At 44.3% G+C, this 21,406-nt stretch overlaps 1 protein-coding gene across 6 annotated transcripts in view; it reads right to left on the reverse strand.

Moving 5' to 3' along the window:
- FRMD4A (FERM domain containing 4A) overlaps positions 1 to 21,406 on the reverse strand; it is a 529,915-nt gene that overhangs the window by 282,019 nt on the left and 226,490 nt on the right. The window contains exon 1 of one of the 6 annotated variants that reach the window (XM_065553718.1): positions 21,051 to 21,074. The exons of 3 other annotated variants lie outside the window; for them this stretch is intronic. Coding sequence is in view for 2 of the 3 variants with exons in the window: in XM_065553489.1 (XP_065409561.1) it covers positions 20,025 to 20,117 (93 nt within the window). In the remaining variant the exon portion in view is untranslated. Of the gene's footprint in view, positions 1 to 20,024; positions 20,195 to 21,050; positions 21,075 to 21,406 lie in introns of those variants that run through there. 2 more of the 6 variants (XM_065553489.1, XM_065553380.1) reach the window with 2 other exon arrangements.

Below are 21,406 nucleotides of genomic sequence, written 5' to 3' on the forward strand. Positions count from 1 at the left end.
AAAAAAAAAGTTTTGATGGTGACTTTCCAGTAAACTCTACTTGTCTGTGAACATTTTAATGAAGGAGGCTACTGTCAGGGATCTAGCTTGAAACAGCACATCGTAAGTGTCAATTGGAGAATATTAATGGAAAATGAATGGTGAGTTCTTAATTGCAAGTATTCACTTTGGAAACCTGATGTTGCGTTACTCCTATCCAGACTGGGAATGGAAACAAGGTCATGTGACATGGATGCCCAGTAAAAAAAGCACACTTTTTCAAATCTCTCAAATGAACATTCTACGCACAAAAATTATTTGCGAAATTATTTGGCAAATAATCTTGAATGACAAATGAAGCTGAGAAATTCATGATCTGCTCGCAGGTTATTTGTGAACAGAAAGAGAGGCAAAATTAATGCGATAAATTATTCCCTACATAATATTCACCCACTTCCTATAGCATGGTCCCTGGCCACACTCAGCATTGTTATCACTATGCTACAAAACTGTGTTTGGACCTCACCAGTCATGTAGTTCTTATACTTACAAGTAATCCCACTGAAATCTATCCACTTATGTAGTTATACTGTGCTCATCCTCATACCAGAGTGTCTTACATAAACCATCAAAAATCAATGGAGCTACCCACATAAATAAGGGTTGTAGGATTGATCCTGCGTTTATATTGCAGGTATCTTTGAGTTGACACTACCATATGGTATGGAATCTGCTAGCTCATAAAAAAAACAGTCTACATTTTTGCCCCACGGCAGGATGGATAATTTAGCGAACCGCTTTCTAGAAGTCTAGATAACACAAACTTGCATACAGCTTGAAGAGCCTGCTTCAGTACAGATATTTCTTGTCACTCATCCTGCAACTATTTTTAAGTATTCTGACAGAATGTGACCCACTCATAACAGTCACTGCATTCAGGGACCAATACAAAGCTCTTTCTGTTCCCAGAAGAGGGTTGAGCAGCACATTAAAAGATATTTTAGAAAATCAACTGATCAGATTTCTCATGCGTTTGATCTTGTTCATGTGTTAGCCCCTGTTGGAAAGTCCATTCTTACTTATGCAAAGTTGACACATTTCATTTTTATGAGGTTCCCTATAAACGGTCATTAAAAATATCCTCATTGTGCTGATCAGGACTTACATTTTGAATGGAAAGAATGAATGATATGGTGGCTCAATTTTCCCCTTTATCACAGAAAGGAAGGAGGGACTTATTAATAACACGGGATAGAAAGTCATGGGATCAGAGCTCTATTGGGGGGGATAGCTCAGTGGTTTGAGCATTGGCCTGCTAAACCCAGGATTGTGAATTCAATCCTTGAGGGGGGCCACTTAGGGATCTGGGGCAAAATCAGTATTTGGTCCTGCTAGTGAAGGCAGGGGGCTGGACTCAATGACCTTTCAGGGTCCCTTCCAGCTCTATGAGATAGGATATCTCCATTAATTTATATTTATTTTATTTTTATTCTCAGTTGCACCACAGGTTTCTGGAGTGACCTTGGACAAGTCACTTAAACTTTCTGTGCCTCAATTTCCCCATCTAGAAAATAAGTATAATGATATTCACCTACCTGACTGGATTAATTCATTAATGTTTGTGGAGTGCTATGAAATCCTTGGTGCAAAGACTTCATAGTGTAGGGGATATTAAATGGAGGATACATTTAAATGTTCATCATGTTAGAAAAGCCTAATGGTAAAAGCCCATAATGTAATTGTAATTGGCATTAAATGGGTGTGTTTCTAGTGGGGTCCCATAGGGATCGGTTCTTGGCCTTAGGCTATTTAACATTGTTATTGATGGCTTTGAAGAACACAAAGTCATCACAGACAAAGTTTGCAGGTGACAAAATTTGGAGTGGTAAATAATGAAGAGGACAGGATCCTGCTACAGAGCGGTCTGGATCGCTTGGTAAATTGGGTGCAAGCAAACAATATGCATGTTAACATGGATAAATGTAAACGTATCTCTAGGAATAAAAAAATGTCGGCCATACTTCCAGGATGGGGGACTCTGTCGTGGGAAGCAGTGACTCTGAAAGACATTTGGGAGCTGTGGTGGATAATCAGCTGAACATGAGCTCCCAGTGCAATGCTGTGGCCAAAAGGGCTAACGAGATCCGTAGATGCATGAACAGAGGAATCTCGAGTAGAAGAGAGGTTTTTTTACCCCTGCATTTGGATTCAATAAGGATGCTGATAAATTGGAGATGGGTCAGAGAAGAGCCATGAGAACGATGAAAGGATTAGAAAACATGCCTTAGGGTGATAGACTCAAGGAGCTTAATCTATTTAGCTTAATCTAATAAAGACCCACCAAATCAACAGCAGATCGCTCTCCAGTTGACCCCTGTACTCTACTTCGGATGAGAAGAGTAAGGTAAGTCAATGAGAGATTTTCTCCTGTCGACCCCCCGTGGTAACTAAGGTACGTCGACGCCAGCTATGTTATTCACGTAGCTGGAGTTGCGTAGTGTAGGTTGACTTACCGTGGTAGTGTAGACATAGCCTGATTTACAAACTGTATATGTAGGGCCCTACCGAATTTATGGTCCATTTTGATAAATTTCACAGTCATAGGATTTAAAAAAATCTAAAATTTCATGGAGTCAGATATTTAAATCTGAAATTTCACAGTGTTGTAAACATGGGGCTCCCAACCCAAAAGCGGGTCCTGGGGGGGTCAGAAGTCTATTTTGGGGGGAGGAGGGTCATGGTATTGCCATCCTTACTTCCGCACTGCTGTTGACTCCCCCTCCATCACATAATATTTGCACAATGTATTGAGTTTCAAGAAGAAGTATAAATAGCAGGAAAGAATCAATTGTGTAGGTGGAGTGAAGTTATTACACTCCCTTGTGCGCAGCCTTAGGACCTGCTGATTTGCAATGTGATTCTGCAGTGAAACTCAAAGTCATTTGCTAGGTTGGCTGTGAATAAATTCTGAGAAGAGGGGAAAACAAATTGAAAGCAGCCAGACTGAACCCGTGATTCAGTCGCTTCATTGTCTTCACAGACAGCAGATGGAAGCTGTTCAGAAGGTTAAAACCCATAGCCAACAGACAGGATTTATGCCCATGATTTAGAAATTTATGACTCATTCCCATTTTGGTTGTTGTCTCAAAACGGCTGCCATTTCCCTTCCCTCAACCCCATCCATACCATTCACTCTCCTTTTGTCTTGATGCACAAAGAATTCAAATGTTTGCTTCTGCTATCTGGAACCTGACTTCCTGCTATTAAGAAGGACATCCTCATATTTAGCAGCACACAACTTTTTCTTTTCTTTTTTCAAACCAAGCAGAATGTCTAATGATTCTGGGGTTCGCTTCCTGCTCGTAATTAAGTAGGTCACAGCTGTGAAACAAGAGAACAAGAAAATATTCAGATCACACAAAGCCAAGAGTGATCAAATCATTTGCAGCTGAAGGATATGGCAGTGTTTTTAAAGTACTGCAGGAGTCTAGAGTCAAAGAAAAACAAATGTTGGAAAATTGGAGAGTTTTAATTCTGCCCGATCACAGAGGTAATATGAAAAGAAGAGGGATCATGCGCTGGGTAACTGTTAGCCAATTGAACAGCTTTGTGTAACACAAATCAGTTGAAATAAAAAAAAACCTTCCTCATTTGTTGTTTAGGGGTCATATATTCCATCCATGCAATTCCTACTGCGCCATGAAGAGTTTTGCCCTCGCACCTCCATCCATGCAATTCCCATCTGCCATACACGGCACTAACCTCACTACCCTCTTCTGTAGCTTATATACTGCTTCAGTCCAGGAGCACAAATCCCATTGGACCATATATTTTTCTGACTTCATATGCCTGACTCCAATAAGGTCACAGCACAGCCTCGTTCTAAGCATGAAACTCCCACTGGGCCACATACTTCATTGATCCATGCTTGTAACTCACAGTGTTATGTTGTCACTATTCTACTATGAATACATTTCCCAATGGGCCATAGGCTGCTCTTGATCACATACAACTGTCTTCAATCCACACAGGGAACTCCCCCAGATATCAGCATACAGATCTTGGCAGTGCATGGTCCACTGACCTTAACAAGGGACATGCACACGGATTGAGGGCATCATGCTGAACAGCCCAACAAGTGTGGTTTTAACTAGTGATGGGCGAACTTCAAGAGATCAGGAGTTTGGGTCTGGTTCAACAATGCACTGCCATCAGCAAATGAATCTATTCAACAACGCTGTGAGCTGGGGAAAGCTGCCATCAGGGAAAGTGAAGCATAGAGATTAATTGGCTTGACCAAGGCTACACTGAAGTCAGTGGCAAAGCCAGAATTAGAACTCAGGATCCCCTGATTCCCAGCCCTATGCTCAGTCACTAGACCAAGCTCCCCCAATTTGCTAAGACTAATTAACTCTCTTCCTCTACAGAGAATTACCCACATTATCCCATTAGTTAACACTTCTGTCTCAAAATGCCTTGTGTCACAGGGACCTTCCTTCAAGCACAGGTGCAGAGCTTTGACCACAAGGGTGGCTCCTATCTGTACATCTGATGACACCAAAAAGAGATAGTGCTTTCCTACTGGAGACTTCTTTGTTATAAGATCTGTTCTGTAATATGATCTGCAAAACTCCAAACACTCCGAATGTCAAGTGTCCGGGGTAGGATATAATCTATATGTGGCAGGTCGGGTGCGGTGCACAGGCTGTGTGGGCTGTCAATGGTTATTGTCGGCATTCTAGCTCAGTGGTAAAACTCCTGTAACAAAAGCAGGACATACATGCAGGTCCTCTTGTTTCAGGAATCACTACAAACCTGCACCACAACCTGAGTTTCTCTGGGGACCGTGAACCCTCTGCTGGCCTGAGCTCTGTTTTGTGGGAACCTGGGATGACTTATGGTTTCAGGTGGCAAACTTGGGAATGTTGGTTAAATTTGCCTAATGTTTTGGGGTTCACAAACCAGAAACCCAACGGGGTGTGAACCAAAACAAGATCACTACATTTGTTATTTGTATGGTGGCAGTGGCCCAGAGCCCCAGTCCCAGAACAGGGCCCAACTGTGCTACGTGCTGTACAATCACTGAACAAGATAACAATCCCTCTGCCCCAAATAGCTTACAATCTAATATCAGTTTGTACCAACCCCGGGACTAACACCACACAGATTTTGACACAGCTGCAATGTATCACATTGTCCCTGATTCTCTGTCCTGCCCCAGTTCTGCTTAATGCTGGAATGGAGGGGTGGGAGCAAAGGTAGCTTTCCACTGTCTTTGTGGCTCCTTGTATTCTGGGGTGTGTGTGAAGCTTGCCTGGCTCTGGGCATAAATTACAGCAGCAACAGTTCCCCTAAGAGCCACTGCATCAGCCAAGAATAGCTGGAGCACAATGGCACTCTGGCCACCCCTAACCTCACAGGCTCGGTCTCCAGGCCAGCTCTGTGCCATCTGTGAAAGCCCATAGGCTAGGCTGATTACTCCATGGAGAGGAGATCTGCTACTTTACAGCTCCTTCACACTGCTAAAGTGGCCTAAGGGAAAGTGTCATGGGAAAAAAAGAAGAACAGGAGTACTTGTGGCACCTTAGAGACTAACAAATTTATTAGAGCATAAGCTTTCGTGGACTACAGCCCACTACAAACACAAGTACATTACATTTTGCTCTTTTTCCTCATCTCACCAGGCTTGATTAGTTCACTCCAGGACAAGAGGTTAAGGACAAGAGCCCTCTCTATGCTAGGGCTTCTTGGCCTCGTCTGCCAGAGATCAGGAAAAACAGACACTACATGAACAGTCAGTAAGGAACCAGAGCAACAAAAGATCTTCCCAACACAGCATGACTTCAGGGCCGATCCTGCAGTCCCATTGACCTTAGTCGGCATTTAAGAGTATGTCTACACGAGAGTTGGACGGTGTCATCTCCAGCTCAAGCAGACATGCTCATGCTGGCTTTGATTGAGCTAGCGCGCTAAAAATACACATTTTGCTGCAGCGACGCGAGCAGTGGGACAGGCTAGTTGCCTGTGTACATACTTATGGTCTTGGGCAGAATTGCACTTGGGGTGCCTAGCCCGACCTGCCGCTCATGCCGCAGCAGCACTTCTCGTTTTAGCAAGCTAGAGTGCGTATGTCTTCTCCAGCTGGAAATGACATCTTCCAGCTCCAGTGTTAGACATACCTAAACAGGGCCGGCTCGAGGCACCAGCCGACCAAGCATGTGCTTGGGGCGGCCAATCTTGGGGTGGCGGGGCGGCGCTCAGGTTTTTTATTTGTTTGTTTGTTTTGGTTCGGCGGGGCGGTGCTCGGGGGTATTTTTTTGTTTGTTTTTGGTTCGGCGGGTCGGCACTTGGGGGGGGGAGGGAGGGTTGTTTTTGTTTGGGCGGGGCAGGGCAGTGCTCTTTTTTTTTTTTTTGCTTGGAGTGGCAAAAAAGTTAGAGCCGGCCCTGTACCTAAAGTAAAGATTACAGGCTGAGGACCTGCGGCCTAATGTGGTCACCCCATCTCAAAAAAGATGAATTGGAAAAGATTCAGAAAAGGGCAACACAAATTATTAGGGGTATGGAACGGCTTCCGTAGGAGGAAAGACTAATAAGACTGGGACTTTTCAGCTTGGAAAAGAGACGACTAAGGGGGGATATGATAAAGGTCTATAAAATCATGACTGGTTTGGAGAAAGTAAATAAGGAAGTGTTATTTACTCCTTCTAATAAGAAGAACTAGGGGTCACCAAATGAACTAGGCAGCAGATTTAAAATAAACAAAAGGAAGTATTTCTTCACACAATGCACAGTCAACCTGTGGAACTCCTGGCCAGAGGATGTTGTGAAGGCCAAGACTATAACAGGGTTCAAAAAAGAACTAGATACATTCATAGAGGATAGGTCCATCAATGGCTATTAGCCAGGATTGGCATGGATGGTGTCCCTAGCCTCTGTTTGCCAGAAGCTGGGAATGGGCGACAGGGGATGGATCACTTGATGATTATCTGTTCTGATCATTCCCTCTGGGGCACCTGGCATTGGCCACTGTTGGGAATCAGGATACTGGGCTAGAGGGACCTTTGGTCTGACCCAGTAAAGCCCTTCTCATGACTAGTGATTTGGGGTACCTCTATTTCTGGGTGCTCAGCTTGAGTCACCTGAAGAGGTCCTGATTTTTTCAGAAAGGGCTGAGCACCCCCTTTCTCAAAACAAGGTCTCCTAGGGGCATCTCAGGTAGGCTGCCCAAAATTATGCCTATGGATTTGGACTTTGCTCACAGAATTCTGGGGGGAGGGAAAGCAGCTGCAAAGGATGCTTTTTAGATAGCATAGAAATAATAGGCGCTGTAGGGAGAGTTCAGAGGTTTCATTAGATTCTCTCCCCCTCTCTTTCTTTACAGGTAAAATGGATACAGCCTGTCTATATCACTGCTTTTAATTTTTCTGCTCTTTCCCTTCAGACTAAACATCAGAAAATAGGCCACAGTAAATGTCTTAGGTTATTATTAGCATCACAAAAAGAGAAGTCAGGATGCTCGGGAATGAAAAGGATTCAGAGGTTAGTGCCTGATGCAACACAATGCCTGGCCAGCAGATATCATTGTGATGCTTTTAAGGAGGTAGAGTCAGATCTGCCGCTGGCGCGCCATTCAGTTTATCCTTCCACTGACTTCAACAGAGTGACACCAGTTTAGGATCAGGCCCAAGACAGTTTAAAAGCGCACTCGAAGACAATTGACTGAATCCACGGGAACCGGGCTATGGATCCAAAATAACGTCTTTAAAAATAAAAGAAATAAATGAAAAGAAATCAATGTCCTCTGTCTTTATTGCTGTTCTTGGCAAGGATCCCCCCCGCTTGCAACAGCAGCAAATCATTTCCCCAGTAAGCTGCTGTCATTGGCACGTTGGAAAGTTTACAGGAGGACACAGGAATGGCAGGATTACAGCAGAGGCCCCTGGTAAAAGGGGAGGTTTCCAACCATTCTGGTGGAAATACTGAAAAACAGAGACCCTCCCAATCCCGAGTGTCGTTTGCATCAGGAGCCAGGTAGGGAGGCATTCGAGGGGAGGCATGGTGGGGTAGGAGAACAACCCCAGCCCCGGGGAGCCCTGAATTTTAATCCTGGCTCTGACATGCATAGGCTGTGTGGCCATGGGCAGCTCTCCACGGGACTATCCCTTGCCTGCCAAATGGGAATGATGATATTTCCTGACTGTCCTTCCCAGGAGTGCGGTGAAGATTAGTGTCTGCAGAGCCCCTCAAACGCAGGAAGCTCGATGTATTATGGAGGAACCATTTTCAATTGTGACCTAGAATTGAAAAGCCTCCCTCCTCAATGGCCTGTCAATCATTAGGCCAAGAGAGATTTTCTTTCAAAAATTGTTCACTCCAGTTCCCGCCTGCTAACACCAGGAGTTGCTCTGAGCCAAGGTGCTCAATAGGGCTGGTAAGAAGAGGCTGCTTTTGAAATGCTTGCAACTTGATTTCCCTTATGGAAAAAAAAATGCATTACACTTTCAAGTGGTGCAAATGCACAAAGATATGGGCCCTCCTGATCAATCTGATCTATCCAGGTTGTTTTATCTCCCCACCTTGGGATGCATCAAGATCTGTTAATGGAAGACTAGGGAGAAAGCAGCTTGTGATTTTTCTCATCTAACTTCCCAAGTCCTCGCAATGCATGTGTGTATAATACCGTGAGCCGCCACAACGCTCACAGGGACAACACACAACCACACAGTTAGAGTAGAGACAACACGGCTAAGAAATGTGCAGAAGGCAGGCCACCCAATGAAAGATGTTGGGGAGTTTGCTCAGGGTGACATGGAAATGAGAAGAAAATCTGCCAACTTCTCCACTCTAAAGGGAATGTTCTGACCTTGTGCTCTTTGTCTGAGCCACTCAAAACACTTACAAGTGAATCAGATCCCACAACGTCCGTTTGAGGTGGGAGTCAGTAGGGAATAGTTATGTCTGTTTTGCTGCTATAATATACACAGAGCGGTTGAGGCTCCAACAGCCACTAATTTGGGGGGCCCAATTCAGGACAGGTCTTGTCCTGATTTTCAGAGGGGCTGAGCACCCAGATCTCCAATAGAATCAATGGGAACTGCAAGCTCTCAGCACCTCTAAAAATCAGGCACCCAAAACTGGAGGCATCCCATAGTGGCCACTTTGTAAAAACGCTGGCCAAAGATCACATAGTGGAAAAGAGAACACAAGTTCCTTGCTCAGATTCTCTATTGCTCCATTCCTTGCATAGTTCTTGTCATCAGTGCAAAATGAGGGCAATACACTTGGCACTGTGATCTGGCAGCCTTCGACATTCACTTTGCATTGATGTAAATGCCACTACAAGGTGCGAGGCAACCTAAAATTAGGCCCCTTGCACCCTGTTCTCTCCATTAGAGACACATTCTCCATGCCATGCTACATTTTACTAGCCCGATAAGCTATAACCTATATGGCATGGGGCACAGAACTCAGCAGGGGTCGTCAGAGAGCTGAACAATGGCCGCATTCATTCCCTTGGTTAAAATGATTTGTAGCCTGAGTAGAAATAAAGCCCTGTTGCTGTTAAATTAAGAAACTACACCACAAGGTCACCTTTTGCACCCATGTGGATTGAGTGGTTCTGCAAGGGGGGCCCTTACAAAGGTATTAATATGAGGCACTGCTTTGGGGAACGCTGACCTAGCAAGGATATAAACTACAACACCCTTCCTAGTAGAGTTTCTCTTTGCAAAAGTGTAGCTCATTCTACAGCCCATAAGCGGGCAGGAGGCAGGGAGGGCACTCCCAAACGCTGCAGTTGAGCTGACAGGAGACAAGAACGTACTTACGTAGCAACCACCTGTTCTGAAGAAGATTATACCCAGTACAAAGCGACAAAGAGTCCTGTGGCACCTTTCAGACTAACAGACGTATTGGAGTATAAGCTTTCATGGGTGAATACCCACTTCGTCAGATGCAAGTGAGTATTCACCCACGAAAGCTTATGCTCCAATACATCTGTTAGTCTATAAGGTGCCACAGGACTCTTTGTCGCTTTTTACAGATCCAGACTAACATGGCTACCCCTCTGATACTCTATACCTGGTACTTGTGTTGTATGGAAATCTCAAAAGGTCAGACGCTTCCTCCATATCATAACTGCATGAATTGCAGGGTCCCTGCCCTTATGTATTGATTCACAAGGAGTTTACCTAATATACGATGATGCAAAAATCTGCCGAGAAAATTAGCATAGCTTTCCCAGTCCAAATGAAGCCTGAGTTTGCTTTTACAGAATGGCAGTTGGAAACTAAGACAAGGTTAAACTTTATTTAAGAGACTTGCTTACTTATTTCAAATCTCGCACAACCCTAATTACACCTTCTAAATATATTCCAAAAGTACAGCTGCATAGCAGAGTGTGTTTGCGTGACTAAATAACATCATCTGTAGCCCATTATCTTTTCAAAAGCTTTTCATCCAATATCTTTGGGATGCAGAGACTAATTGCATTCTTTGCCTTGTGTAAATTAGAGAGTTTGATACACAGAGAGGAGGTACAAGCAAGACAAAATATGGTACAAAAGTTGCATGTTTCCATCTGCCAATGCAATGTAAAGACCACCACCATTTCATTATCTGTGTGTTCAGATCCAGGGCCCATTACAGAAGTTTAGAATAGCACACGACAGGATGGGTGCATCGATTGCATGGCATTATATTTTTGAACGTCCAAAATATATCACTTGGGGGCTTGTTTAAATGTATTTCCAGGTAAATTTCAGTCGCAGACATCAATATTCTTAAAACTAACTAGCCAACAAATAAGCAAAAACAACAACAAAAACCAAAAACCAAAAAACCAAAACCAGATGAAAGAAGAGGCCAAATCTCAGATACCAATGGAAACTGATGAGCTATCTAGCCAGCATAGCCTCTCTCATGGCATCGCTTCTGCGGCCAAAACTGGAATTGGTGCAAATATCACTAATATAATGAAAGTGCTTCCACTGACACCAGTCCTGTACTTGGCCTCTGGGCTTGGCCAACAAGGCATAAAGATGAAAAATAATGGAGGGGGAAATAATTAGCCAGACCTTTTTATACCTCAAAAAAAAGGCTGAGTGAAGTTTTGGTTTCAGTTCTTATTTTATCCAAACCTGTATGCCTCTCCTTGGATGCTCACTTAAAAAGACAGGCTATACAGTATCCCGACATGAAGGGAGAAGGATTATCCAAGAAAATAAGAAATACACAATCACACTTGGTTCCTAAATACTACTCATACATTCAAGAACCATGAAAATCTCTCTCCTATAATGTTCAAAGGTCAGTGGGAACTAGAGTGATCCAGGTGGGGGCATTCAAAATCCGTTGTGGGTTTCTGTAATGCATGCACTACAGATGGACCAGGCCTGGTTCTGAATTCAGACTAAAATATAGAGCAGTCTGGAGGCTTGTGAGTAAATCAGATCTTTTAAATACACAATCCAAAGCACCTCTGTACTGCTCTTCACAATCAATCACTATCCCTACAGGAAGTACAGTCTTCATATGAAAGAGGACCTCTGGGTGACTTCCTTGACATGTTAGTTTATGTCTCTGGGGCTCAGGGTGGTACCTGATGGTAGCCAGGTAACGTGCTAGCCAACTGTAATGCCCAAGTTTTGTGCTGGTATTGGAGATGTATAAGGAACATGCATGGTAGTATCATATTGTTAGCTAGCACTACAAGCCTTTTAATTAGGCTTATTAGCAGGGATAAACAATTAAGCGCATAAAAAGAAAGAACCATTTTCTGGTCAACATGAGATGCTGAAGTTGCACAGAAAAGCCTCTTGTCATGAGGTCTCCAGACCGAAAAGATTTGGATAATTCAGTTAAACTTCATTGTGAGGAGGCCTATCTGAACAGAACCCCAACACTGATCTCTGTGCGGTTCACCCATCACTATTTATTAGCTGATGCTGTTCTCTAACCACCTGCGTTATTAACTTGCCTACCTTTTAGGAGGGAAAAAGTCAGGAACAGTTCCTGATCTCTTTCACAGAGAAGCTTATTTTGATTTGTTACAGCTCTTGGAAGTGTCACAAAATATAACATCTTTCAACTAACCATGGGTGATCCACTCACTTGGATATCTAGGCATAGGTCGAATTATACCAGTTCCTCTAAAATTCTCATGCACAAGTCAGAAAAAATAAACGTCAGATTAAACAGATACAACTGATGCTTCAGCAATCGTAAGTGGTGTTCATATCAGTGCACTATACTGGTGACAGTTTTAATAGACTAATCGCTCCCCTCAGCTTCCTTTGATGCATAATTATTTGTCATCTAATGCTAGTGAATAATTTATTGTAAATAATGCATGTCACAAAATATTGTATTCTTTCATCTATCCAGGTATTTATACCATACTCCGCACCTTCAGATCCGAGCACCTTGCAAGAAAAGACTACTGAAGTTCATGGCCACAAGATTCTCTCTCTTCTTCCAGGCAACTCCTCCATTGAATTACCCAAAAAATCATTAGTTCTCCCTATTATTTGAGTAGCTCTATTTCAAAGAGGTACCATTGTCACCCAGGCAGTCTATTGGAGTGGTGAAAATCACAAGAGGCGCATTTTCAGTACACTTCACAGGAGACACTCGGGCAAAACCCACTAAACAAGCAAAGGGTTTGATGCATGATGTTTTGAAAGTTTGCGTTTTAGTGACTTCAGCTGTGATCTGGAAGGATCAGCTTCTCTCTAGGGGAATTTGCTTTGTGGTGGGGCCTGCTCAGTTGCTGACACCATTACTCACCTATACTGTATGAAAGAGTTTTACAACTGAGCAGCACGGCCCAGCAGGAATGCCACAAAAACCATCCCATCTTTTACACTTGGGTAGACTCCTACTGCAGCTCTTGGTACCAAAGGCTGTGTGATGGGGTATCCACCGCACACAAGACCTGAAAGGGTAAATCAGGCCAATTAACCTCAGGCTGCACCTGGAGGAAACCCAGGGAGTGCTAGGACTAACCGCTAATGAAGTTCAGCTAGGCGGGATCTATAAAGAGAGGAAGTTGGTAGGCTGCAAAGGAGGAAACCTGCAGTCATGCCCCCAGATGCAAGAGGGAAGAGTAGGAAGCAATGCAGGGAAGGAGCAGTAAGGGCTGGGAGAGTAAAAGCCCAGAGTTGCTGGGTTGAGGGTCCCTGGACCAGAACCCGGTGTAGATGACGGGCCCGGGTTCCCCTACTAGTCACTGCTGGAGTGACACAGTAGGGATAGCCCATTTGGGGACAGTTGAAAGCAGTCTGGAAGCAGACTTTAATGATACCCTGGAAGGGGGGAGAACTTTAATGTGATTTAGCTGGAGGGCTAAGCCATGAAGAGGAAAGAGCTGCAGCTCCCGGCACATGAGAGACTACAGAATAACTGAGGGAAATGACAGACTGGGTACTGCAGGAAGGGGTGTCAGATCAGGTGGCAGAGCTAAGTCCCCAGATGAGCCACAAGGAGGCACCGCTGAGCTGTTAGTAGAGCAGACCCCGTCACAGGTTACCTTCTGCTTTGCTCCAGAATCCATGCTGGAAGATATTTAAATAACAAAACAAATGTTGTGAATTAAGTTTTGTCTAGCAGAAAAAAGAAAGAACCAGTCAATGGACCAGGAGAGTAATATTGCCAGCAGACTGTACAACTGCAGCATATATTGGGGACAAGAGCATATGGCTGCAATCACTTAAAGGAAAATGAGTAATAAATACAATATTCTTTCTCCAAAAGCAAAGGTCACAATAAGCCAGCGGAATAGCGTGGGAAAACCTGCCATGGAGTTAGCCTGTGAAGCGAAGGCTGAATCTCATCTGCCCTGAGCTCTCTCTTCTCAGGAGAAATTTATTTATAGAAGGAACAAGGCCTCCTCCAGAATTCTAATGTATTTGAAGTTTGTGATAACCGTGGGAGCTTATACTGCCTCGTCTCCAGAGTTTCTTTGCTGTCTGCCTTTAATAGTAATAAATATCCACTTAAGGATTTATCTTTGTGTGGTTATGTTTTAATGACAACACATGGATGTACATTTGGAATGGAAGCATCATAGACATCGCACCAAATCCTGCAGTTGGTTACAGGGATGTAAATCTGGAAGGACATCAGTGGAGTTGCTGCCGATTTACATCTGAGTTATTGACGACAGAGTTTTTGCCTGTGGTTCAGCGGCACCTTGCTGCATTCTTAATTCTTAGCTTATCCTTCTCAGCAGCTGCAAAATGGAAAGGGTCAAGAAATCAGGCTAATAGGCAGACCAGAATAAAACGCCAATAGGGCTAGATCCTCCACTGGCATAATTCAGCATAGCACCCTTGACTTCTACTGAAATCCGTGTAGCTACAGTGATTTACACCAGCTGAGGCCCAGGAGCTAAGAAGCATGGATGCAAACTGTCGCATCTCATTTAAAATTACTTTTCCAGCAACGTCTCTGTGTGATCGACCTTCATTTTTCACAGCCTTGAAATATTTCGTATATGAAACCCTTCATTTAACCTTGAGTCTGCCTTTCCTTTTTTTCATAGCTTCTGTAGTGCCACCCTTCAAGGTCTGAACGGATAGGAGGTGGCAGACTTTGCTAAGGATGTGTGCATTGCTTTCTTTGCTGGCTTTCGGTCTTAAGGAACAATGCTTTGTACGTGTGTCGAGCAATATTCCTGCAGCTGGAAAACAGCTGATGAAGCCTTGAAATGAGGAATCAACATATGCTCTTAAACAGCTCCTTGCAATGATGGAAACAGAAACTTCATCGCAACAGGCATTTGTCTGTTTAGACATTAACAACACTCCACAGATTTTCCTCTCGCACCCGGCCCATGTACATAATCTTACATGAATAGTATCCTCTGCCATTAACTATGTATATTATGTTGTTAACCACTAGATATAAGGCTTATGGGAAAAACAAAATGCCCAAGATAGGAGTAAGGCATTGGATTGGATTCAGGAGATCTGGATTGATCTCCCAGCTCTGACACAGACTTCTGCATGACCCTAGGCAAGGTGCTTAGTCTCTCTGTCTCAGCTCACCATTAGTAAATTAGGGCACCATTCTCCCAACCTTAATCTGTTTTATCTATTCGGAGTGTAAACTCTTTGAGGCAGGATCCATCTCTTCCTATGTGTCTGTGCAACACCTAGCACAATAGTGCCTTCATTTTGGTCGGTGGCCTCCGAGAGTTATTGTAACACAGACAACAGTGCTGACTTGAGAGGCAGACAGTAGATGAAAGAAGAGGTAAGAGCTGTTGCAAACATGTTCCTTCTCAGAACATTCATTTTATTTATGCTCTACCTGATCACTAAGCAGTATTATGGGTGCGGCTACATCCTTTGATTGAAAAACAAACAAACCAACCAATCTCGGATTACACAGTGGGGATGAGCGAAATAAACCGTTTTCATTCACTTTAAATGAGGCTGATCCTCAGCTTGTACACATAAAGAGAGCCATCAGAAGTCGTATTCCACACTGCCGGTTTCGACACTGCCACTGGTGCTCACTCTTCCTTTATATAAATATATGATGTGGGTTTCAGAGAGCTCCTCTAACGCAGCAGACAACCTAAGAAACGGTATTAGCATTGATGTTGCCTCATACATTCATATTAGTGTCGCTATAGAGAACAGTGAAAAGTGAGCTAGGAGAGGAGCTTACATAAGTCATGTCAAGCTGTGCTGCAGATGAGTTATGACCCTCAGCCTCACTTGTGGACAGTTATGATTTATGCAGTGCAGACTGTCTCACTCCCCACCATTATGTATATTCTCTCGTCATGTATGTACAGCCATGTGCGAGATCTACTACGGACACATACATGTGTGTAATGTACCCTATACAGTGAATAGTATGTTCCAGTTGTTACCACATAATTAGCTATTATTAAGCTCCTTGCACTTACTTTCAAGGCTCCTCGCCTCTCTGCCCTGCTCTACTTGTCCGCTCTTGTTGCTCCCAGCCTCTTCCACTCGGCCAACAATGCCGACCGTATCCACCTGTTTGCCAGCTTCTCCTGAAGACATCTCTGCGCTTTCTTCCACCATGCCGTTCCACCCAGAGTCCCTGCACTGATCTGTAAGGCCATATCCTCCTTCAGATCCTTCCCTGAGACACAACATGGCCACAAAACCTGGAGTCATCAGCCAAATAATGAGGCTGGGTTCTATGTTTATATATTTAAATGGCCTGGGCATGTATATAAACGGCCCATATATACTGTATCCCTCCACCTTCTTGCCTAAGACCTTGTCTGTCATAGCCCTTTCTCTGCCACACTGGGGCTGCTTAGATTGTGACTCAGGCTGTAGTGAGAAGAGCAGTGGCTACTTGTCCAATACTGGTGCTATAGAGTAAGTGCTCAATGCTCCCTACTGTGAGTGGGTAAGGAGGAGGAGGAGAGGGGCAAGGAGTGGGAGGAGCCCTGGCTGATGACTAGTGCTGGAGAGAGAAGCCAGGCGACTCTCCCATCTGGCAAGAGGTTTCTGCTGAGAAATCTCTAGGCCCAGAAGTCTCTATGAGCATAAAGACTTCAGCACAATAAAAAGTCCCAAAGGATAATAAAAGAAACAGGCTCAGATGCTCTCCTGCACTGAGCCCCAGAGCTACACTGCTGATCTCGTGAGCACTGCAGTTCATAGCAGGGGCTGCTCTAAATTTTGGCAGCTGGGTTTGGGCCCATATGCCACCTGAGCATAGCTGGAGCATACCACACTCTGGCCACACCTCCTCCCTGCACCAGGACTGAGTGCGGCAGTTGGTGCAGGGCTGAGTAGGTCAGTTCTATGTCACCTGAAAGCTCACCTGTGCTGGGAGAATTAGCAATTATTTCAAGTGGAAGAGAATTTTAAGGCACTGCCTGAGTTTTTGGCTTCGGGCAATGCACACATTCTTGTAATCCCGACCATGAAGTCACTAGACACTGTCCCCTCATGTGACTGGATTCGGGAAATAAAGTTCATCCTCCTGCGAGTCACTTATCACAAATCTCAGTAGGTCTGGTCTGCAAAAAAAATCTCTGTACCTGCAATCTCAGAGCTAGGATCTACACATTTGGGCGTGCGTGGCTCAAAATAACAGCCAAGATGTTCCATGGGGCTGGCGAGGGGGGTGGGTCTCAGAGCCCAAGCAGGAATGTCTACCCTGCCACTCTTAGCCCCGTAGCACGAGCCTGAGTCTGTCGACCCAGGCTCTACGACTTGCTGCTGCGGTTGTTGGGGTTTTTTTGCACTGTAGATGGTACTTATCCGTGGGAATCTTTCCCTGCTGTTGCTGCCTGGGCCACTTACTGTGGCTCTGATGCTGCAAGGTGATCCATGTAGGTCAGGGGTGGCCAACTTGAGCCTGAGAAGGAGCCAGAATTTACCAATGTACATTGCCAAAGAGCCACAGTAATATATCAGCAGTGCCCCCATCAGCTCCCGCTCCCAGTGTCTCCCACCCACTGGCACCCCCGCCAATCAGCGCCTCCCTCTCCGCACCTCCTGATCAGCTGTTTCATGGCATGCAGGAGTCTCTTTGGTGGGGAAAGGGGAGGAGCGAGGGCATGGCAGGCTCAGGGGAGGGGGCAGGAAGGGTTGGAGTGGGGGCAAAGCCTGTGGCAGAGCCAGGGGTTAAGCAGTGAGCACCCCCGGCACATTGGAAAGTTGGCGCCTGTAGCTCCAGTCCCAGAGTCGGTGCCTATACAAGGAGCCGCATATTAACTTCTGAAGAGCCGCATGTGGCTCCGGAGCCATAGATTGGCCACCCCTGATGTAGGTGGACTCTTAACACCTTGCAGAGTCCTAATGAAGCCAAAGGGGGCTGACGAATGCACAAGCAACTGTCTGTGTAGATCACATTGCAGGATCAGGGCCTATTTCTATGAGTGTACGTATGTACACAGGAATACTCTACATTTTATCCTATATAACTACAGTATATAAAGAGGTTATTGGTTTTTATTGTGTATTTATTATTAATTATTAATTAGTAGAATAGTAGTAGTATAGCAATGGCTTGTAGGAGCCCCAATCACGGTGCAGAACCCCTCTGTGGTAGATGCTGTACAAACACAGAACAAAAAGACAGTTCCTGCCCCAAAGACAGAGAAGACCCCACCCAGTAATTCTCAGGTGAGTAGTGCTTACTCATACACGTAGGCCCATTGACTCCATTAGGAATCGCGGGTCTTTCAGCAATTCCCAGCATCAGGACTTTAATGTGTCAAAGCCAAAATGTTACTAGGATGATCTCTATGAATACATTATAAGCAAACAGGACCAGCTTATCAGGGGAGCTTTGCACATTCCGATCATATAGACAAGGCAGACTGATAAAGGTGTCACAATTCATTAAGCAGTTATGAATTTGTCACTAGAGGAACATGTCTTAATTGTGCTCCGCAATAGCCAAGGCACAAAAAAGCCACAAGTATGCAACATGTGCTCGTACACGTTAACTGAGCGACATCTAAGCGCTGTAAGATGTTCCAGACTGGGTAGTTACGGTGCACACGCCAAGGGTAGTCTCCATCTCCCTCAGGTAACACAGCCAGGGCCGGCTCCAGGCACCAGCTTGTCAAGCAGGTGCTTGGGGCGGCCACTGCGGAGAGGGGCGGCACGTCCGGCTATTCAGCGGCAATTCGGCGGACGGTCCCTCACTCTGGCTCAGAGCAAAGGACCTTCTGCCGCAGATCGCGATCGCGGCTTTTTTTTTTTTTTTTTTTTTGGCTGCTTGGGGCGGCCAATACCCTGGAGCTGGCCCTGAACACAGCACTTCCATCTGTACTCCCAAGTCTTCTGGGTTTTGGACAGTTCACAGTGGGGTTAATCCACGATTTAAAGGCAGCCTTTAGTTTTCATTAGCTCACACACACACACACACACACACACACACACACACACACACACACACACACACATCTGTCCTCTTTGGTCTCCACAAGTGCGATGTTATCAGTCAGCTGAGAGGCTTGTTTTTACTACAGCCATTTTATCATCTCTGTCATTCCTCAAAGCTAAGGGGATCTCAATCCCCTGGCTCAAAGCACCACGGCCAACTAGCTGGGCTTTCAGGAAATTAGCAATGCAATTATGATGCTAGCCCTATTGTATTAAAAAAAATCAAATGATAGCCAGTGTCTCCAGAGCCATTGAGGCATGTTGTTAAAACCACCAAAAACACCTTCACTTTTCCATCTTCTAAGTGTCACTTTGTCATGCACGGTCAGAGAGTGAAGCCTCTCTTTCCTGAAGCTAAGAGCACAGGGAGGCTCCAAGAAACAACTTTGGATGCCTTCCTTAACAAACACTTGCATGTCTGACACTTTTGCAGTGACCTGCTCCCTCTGTTCCCCACCTCCACCACCGCCGCACATTGAAAATAGGAAAGTAACAATGCCTTCTCAAACGTCCCATCTTCGCCATCTGATTTACCCAGGGAGGATTATATGTGTGTTATCACATAGCCCTCACTAGTACCGATTACTGCAATATCATCATCTGATAGCGTATGCTAATGCTGTTTACTAGTGTGCATCATATAACCCCCAGGAGTGCTAATTAACTTCTATACATCACAGCTAGCGCTGGTTACTACGCTGCATTATCATATAGCATCTAAGCCTATTGATTCATGCTATACATCATCATACAGCTCCAGCTAATACGGATTACTAGACATCCTATAGACCCCACTAGTACTGATTACTATCCTGCAGTCTCACAGTCTCTGACAAGTACTGATTACTAGGAATTATCCTATAGATGCCACTAGCATTGATTACTACCGTGCATTATCATGAAGTCTGACTAGTATTGATTACTACACATTATCCTATAGCTCCTACTAGCACTGATTATCATCATACGTTAACATATAGTCTTGGACTCGTACTAATTACTATACATCATCAAATAGGTCTCACTACTACTGACTTCTACACATTATCACATAGCCCCCACTGGTACTTATTACTAATAGTTAAAAAATTATACAATGGGACCATCTTCTCTGGGGCATTTACTCAGTACAAAGAAATCATAGCTTACCCTTTCCACACTGCGTCTTCTCAGTGATCCATATGGTATTTTGAACAAAAGTCTTCGGGTCCTACCAGGAGTCACAGCTGTCTGCACTACCATAGTGCAGAGCTCTGTGTGTGTGTGTGTGTGTGTGTGTGTTCGTTCAGAGCAGAGAGAAGCTTCCTTTGAAATAACTTACAGCCTCCTGCAGATTTCCCAAATATCAAATAGCTGAGTGGGTTTTTAGTTTAGACCCATGTGAGTCAAGATGTGGCTTGTTTTGAAGGAAGGAAAAAAAAAATCCCTGCAACCCTAAGAACATGTTTTAAGCAGCATATCTTTAGCTTCCTTCTGTTTCTCTCCGTGTAGTTTGCTCAGCTGGATCGCTGTGCCACAGAGGTGGAAGAATTAAGCTTCTGGGGAGAATGTTCCAAAAATGTCAACCTCGGTTCTTGTAGCTACAGATGGTAACCAGGTCAGTTGTCTAATCAAAGCTCTATCAGACTTATTATACATTTCGTCACGTGATGGCAGACCCCTCTGGTTTGCTGTACAGTAGATCACATGTTCACCTTAAAAAGAATATCTGGTGTATCACCATCTGGTGCAGAGATTAATGTTAAATCCTACATTCAGATATTACTCTCTTCTAGACATAGGGGAGCACATACAGAGTAATTGGACTTTAAAGGATTCTCCAGGCTGCTCAGTTAATACCCCCCCCCACCAGACTGTATATTATACCTAGCACACTATATATTATGGGTATGCATACCGTGCACATTTATGCACACACACACAACTATACACACACGCTATAATTATATATGCACACATATACCAGTGGAAACATATAAAGTTATATGCCTATTTTAAAAAGTGTCTGCTACTTTCACCAATACTAAAACAATAAGTTAACTGGACGTTACTGTAACACATTCTGTACAGAATCAGAGTCTTAATGTGTACTTCTACTTTCTCCTGGAATCTAACTGTACAGTAGAAGACAATCACATTTTCTTTTACAGAAGATAAAAGAGGTTTGATCATTACCTGTTCTGTTTCTTCCCTCTGGGGCACCTGGTATTGGCCACGGTCGGAAGACAGGATACTGGGCTAGATGGACCTTTGGTGTGACCCAGTACGGCCGTTCTTATGTTGAAACAATATCCATTGTTTTACTGGTACAGAGGCCATTTGAGCTTTGGCAAATTTCTTTCAATTTCTGCAAACACCATGAAATGTCCCAAAGCAAATATATGTGATTTAACCACTGTTTTTAAGGTCTATTCTGTATTTTCATGTTCTGTTACAGGTACTGGGCTGCATCTGAGTTAACCTGTGCAAATTGAGAGTCACTTCATCAACTCCATGCTGTTTTTCTGATTTCACCTGGTCTAACAGAGCAG

Source organism: Chrysemys picta, chromosome 1 (genome assembly GCF_011386835.1).
Source record: "Chrysemys picta bellii isolate R12L10 chromosome 1, ASM1138683v2, whole genome shotgun sequence".
Taxonomy (NCBI): domain Eukaryota; kingdom Metazoa; phylum Chordata; order Testudines; family Emydidae; genus Chrysemys; species Chrysemys picta.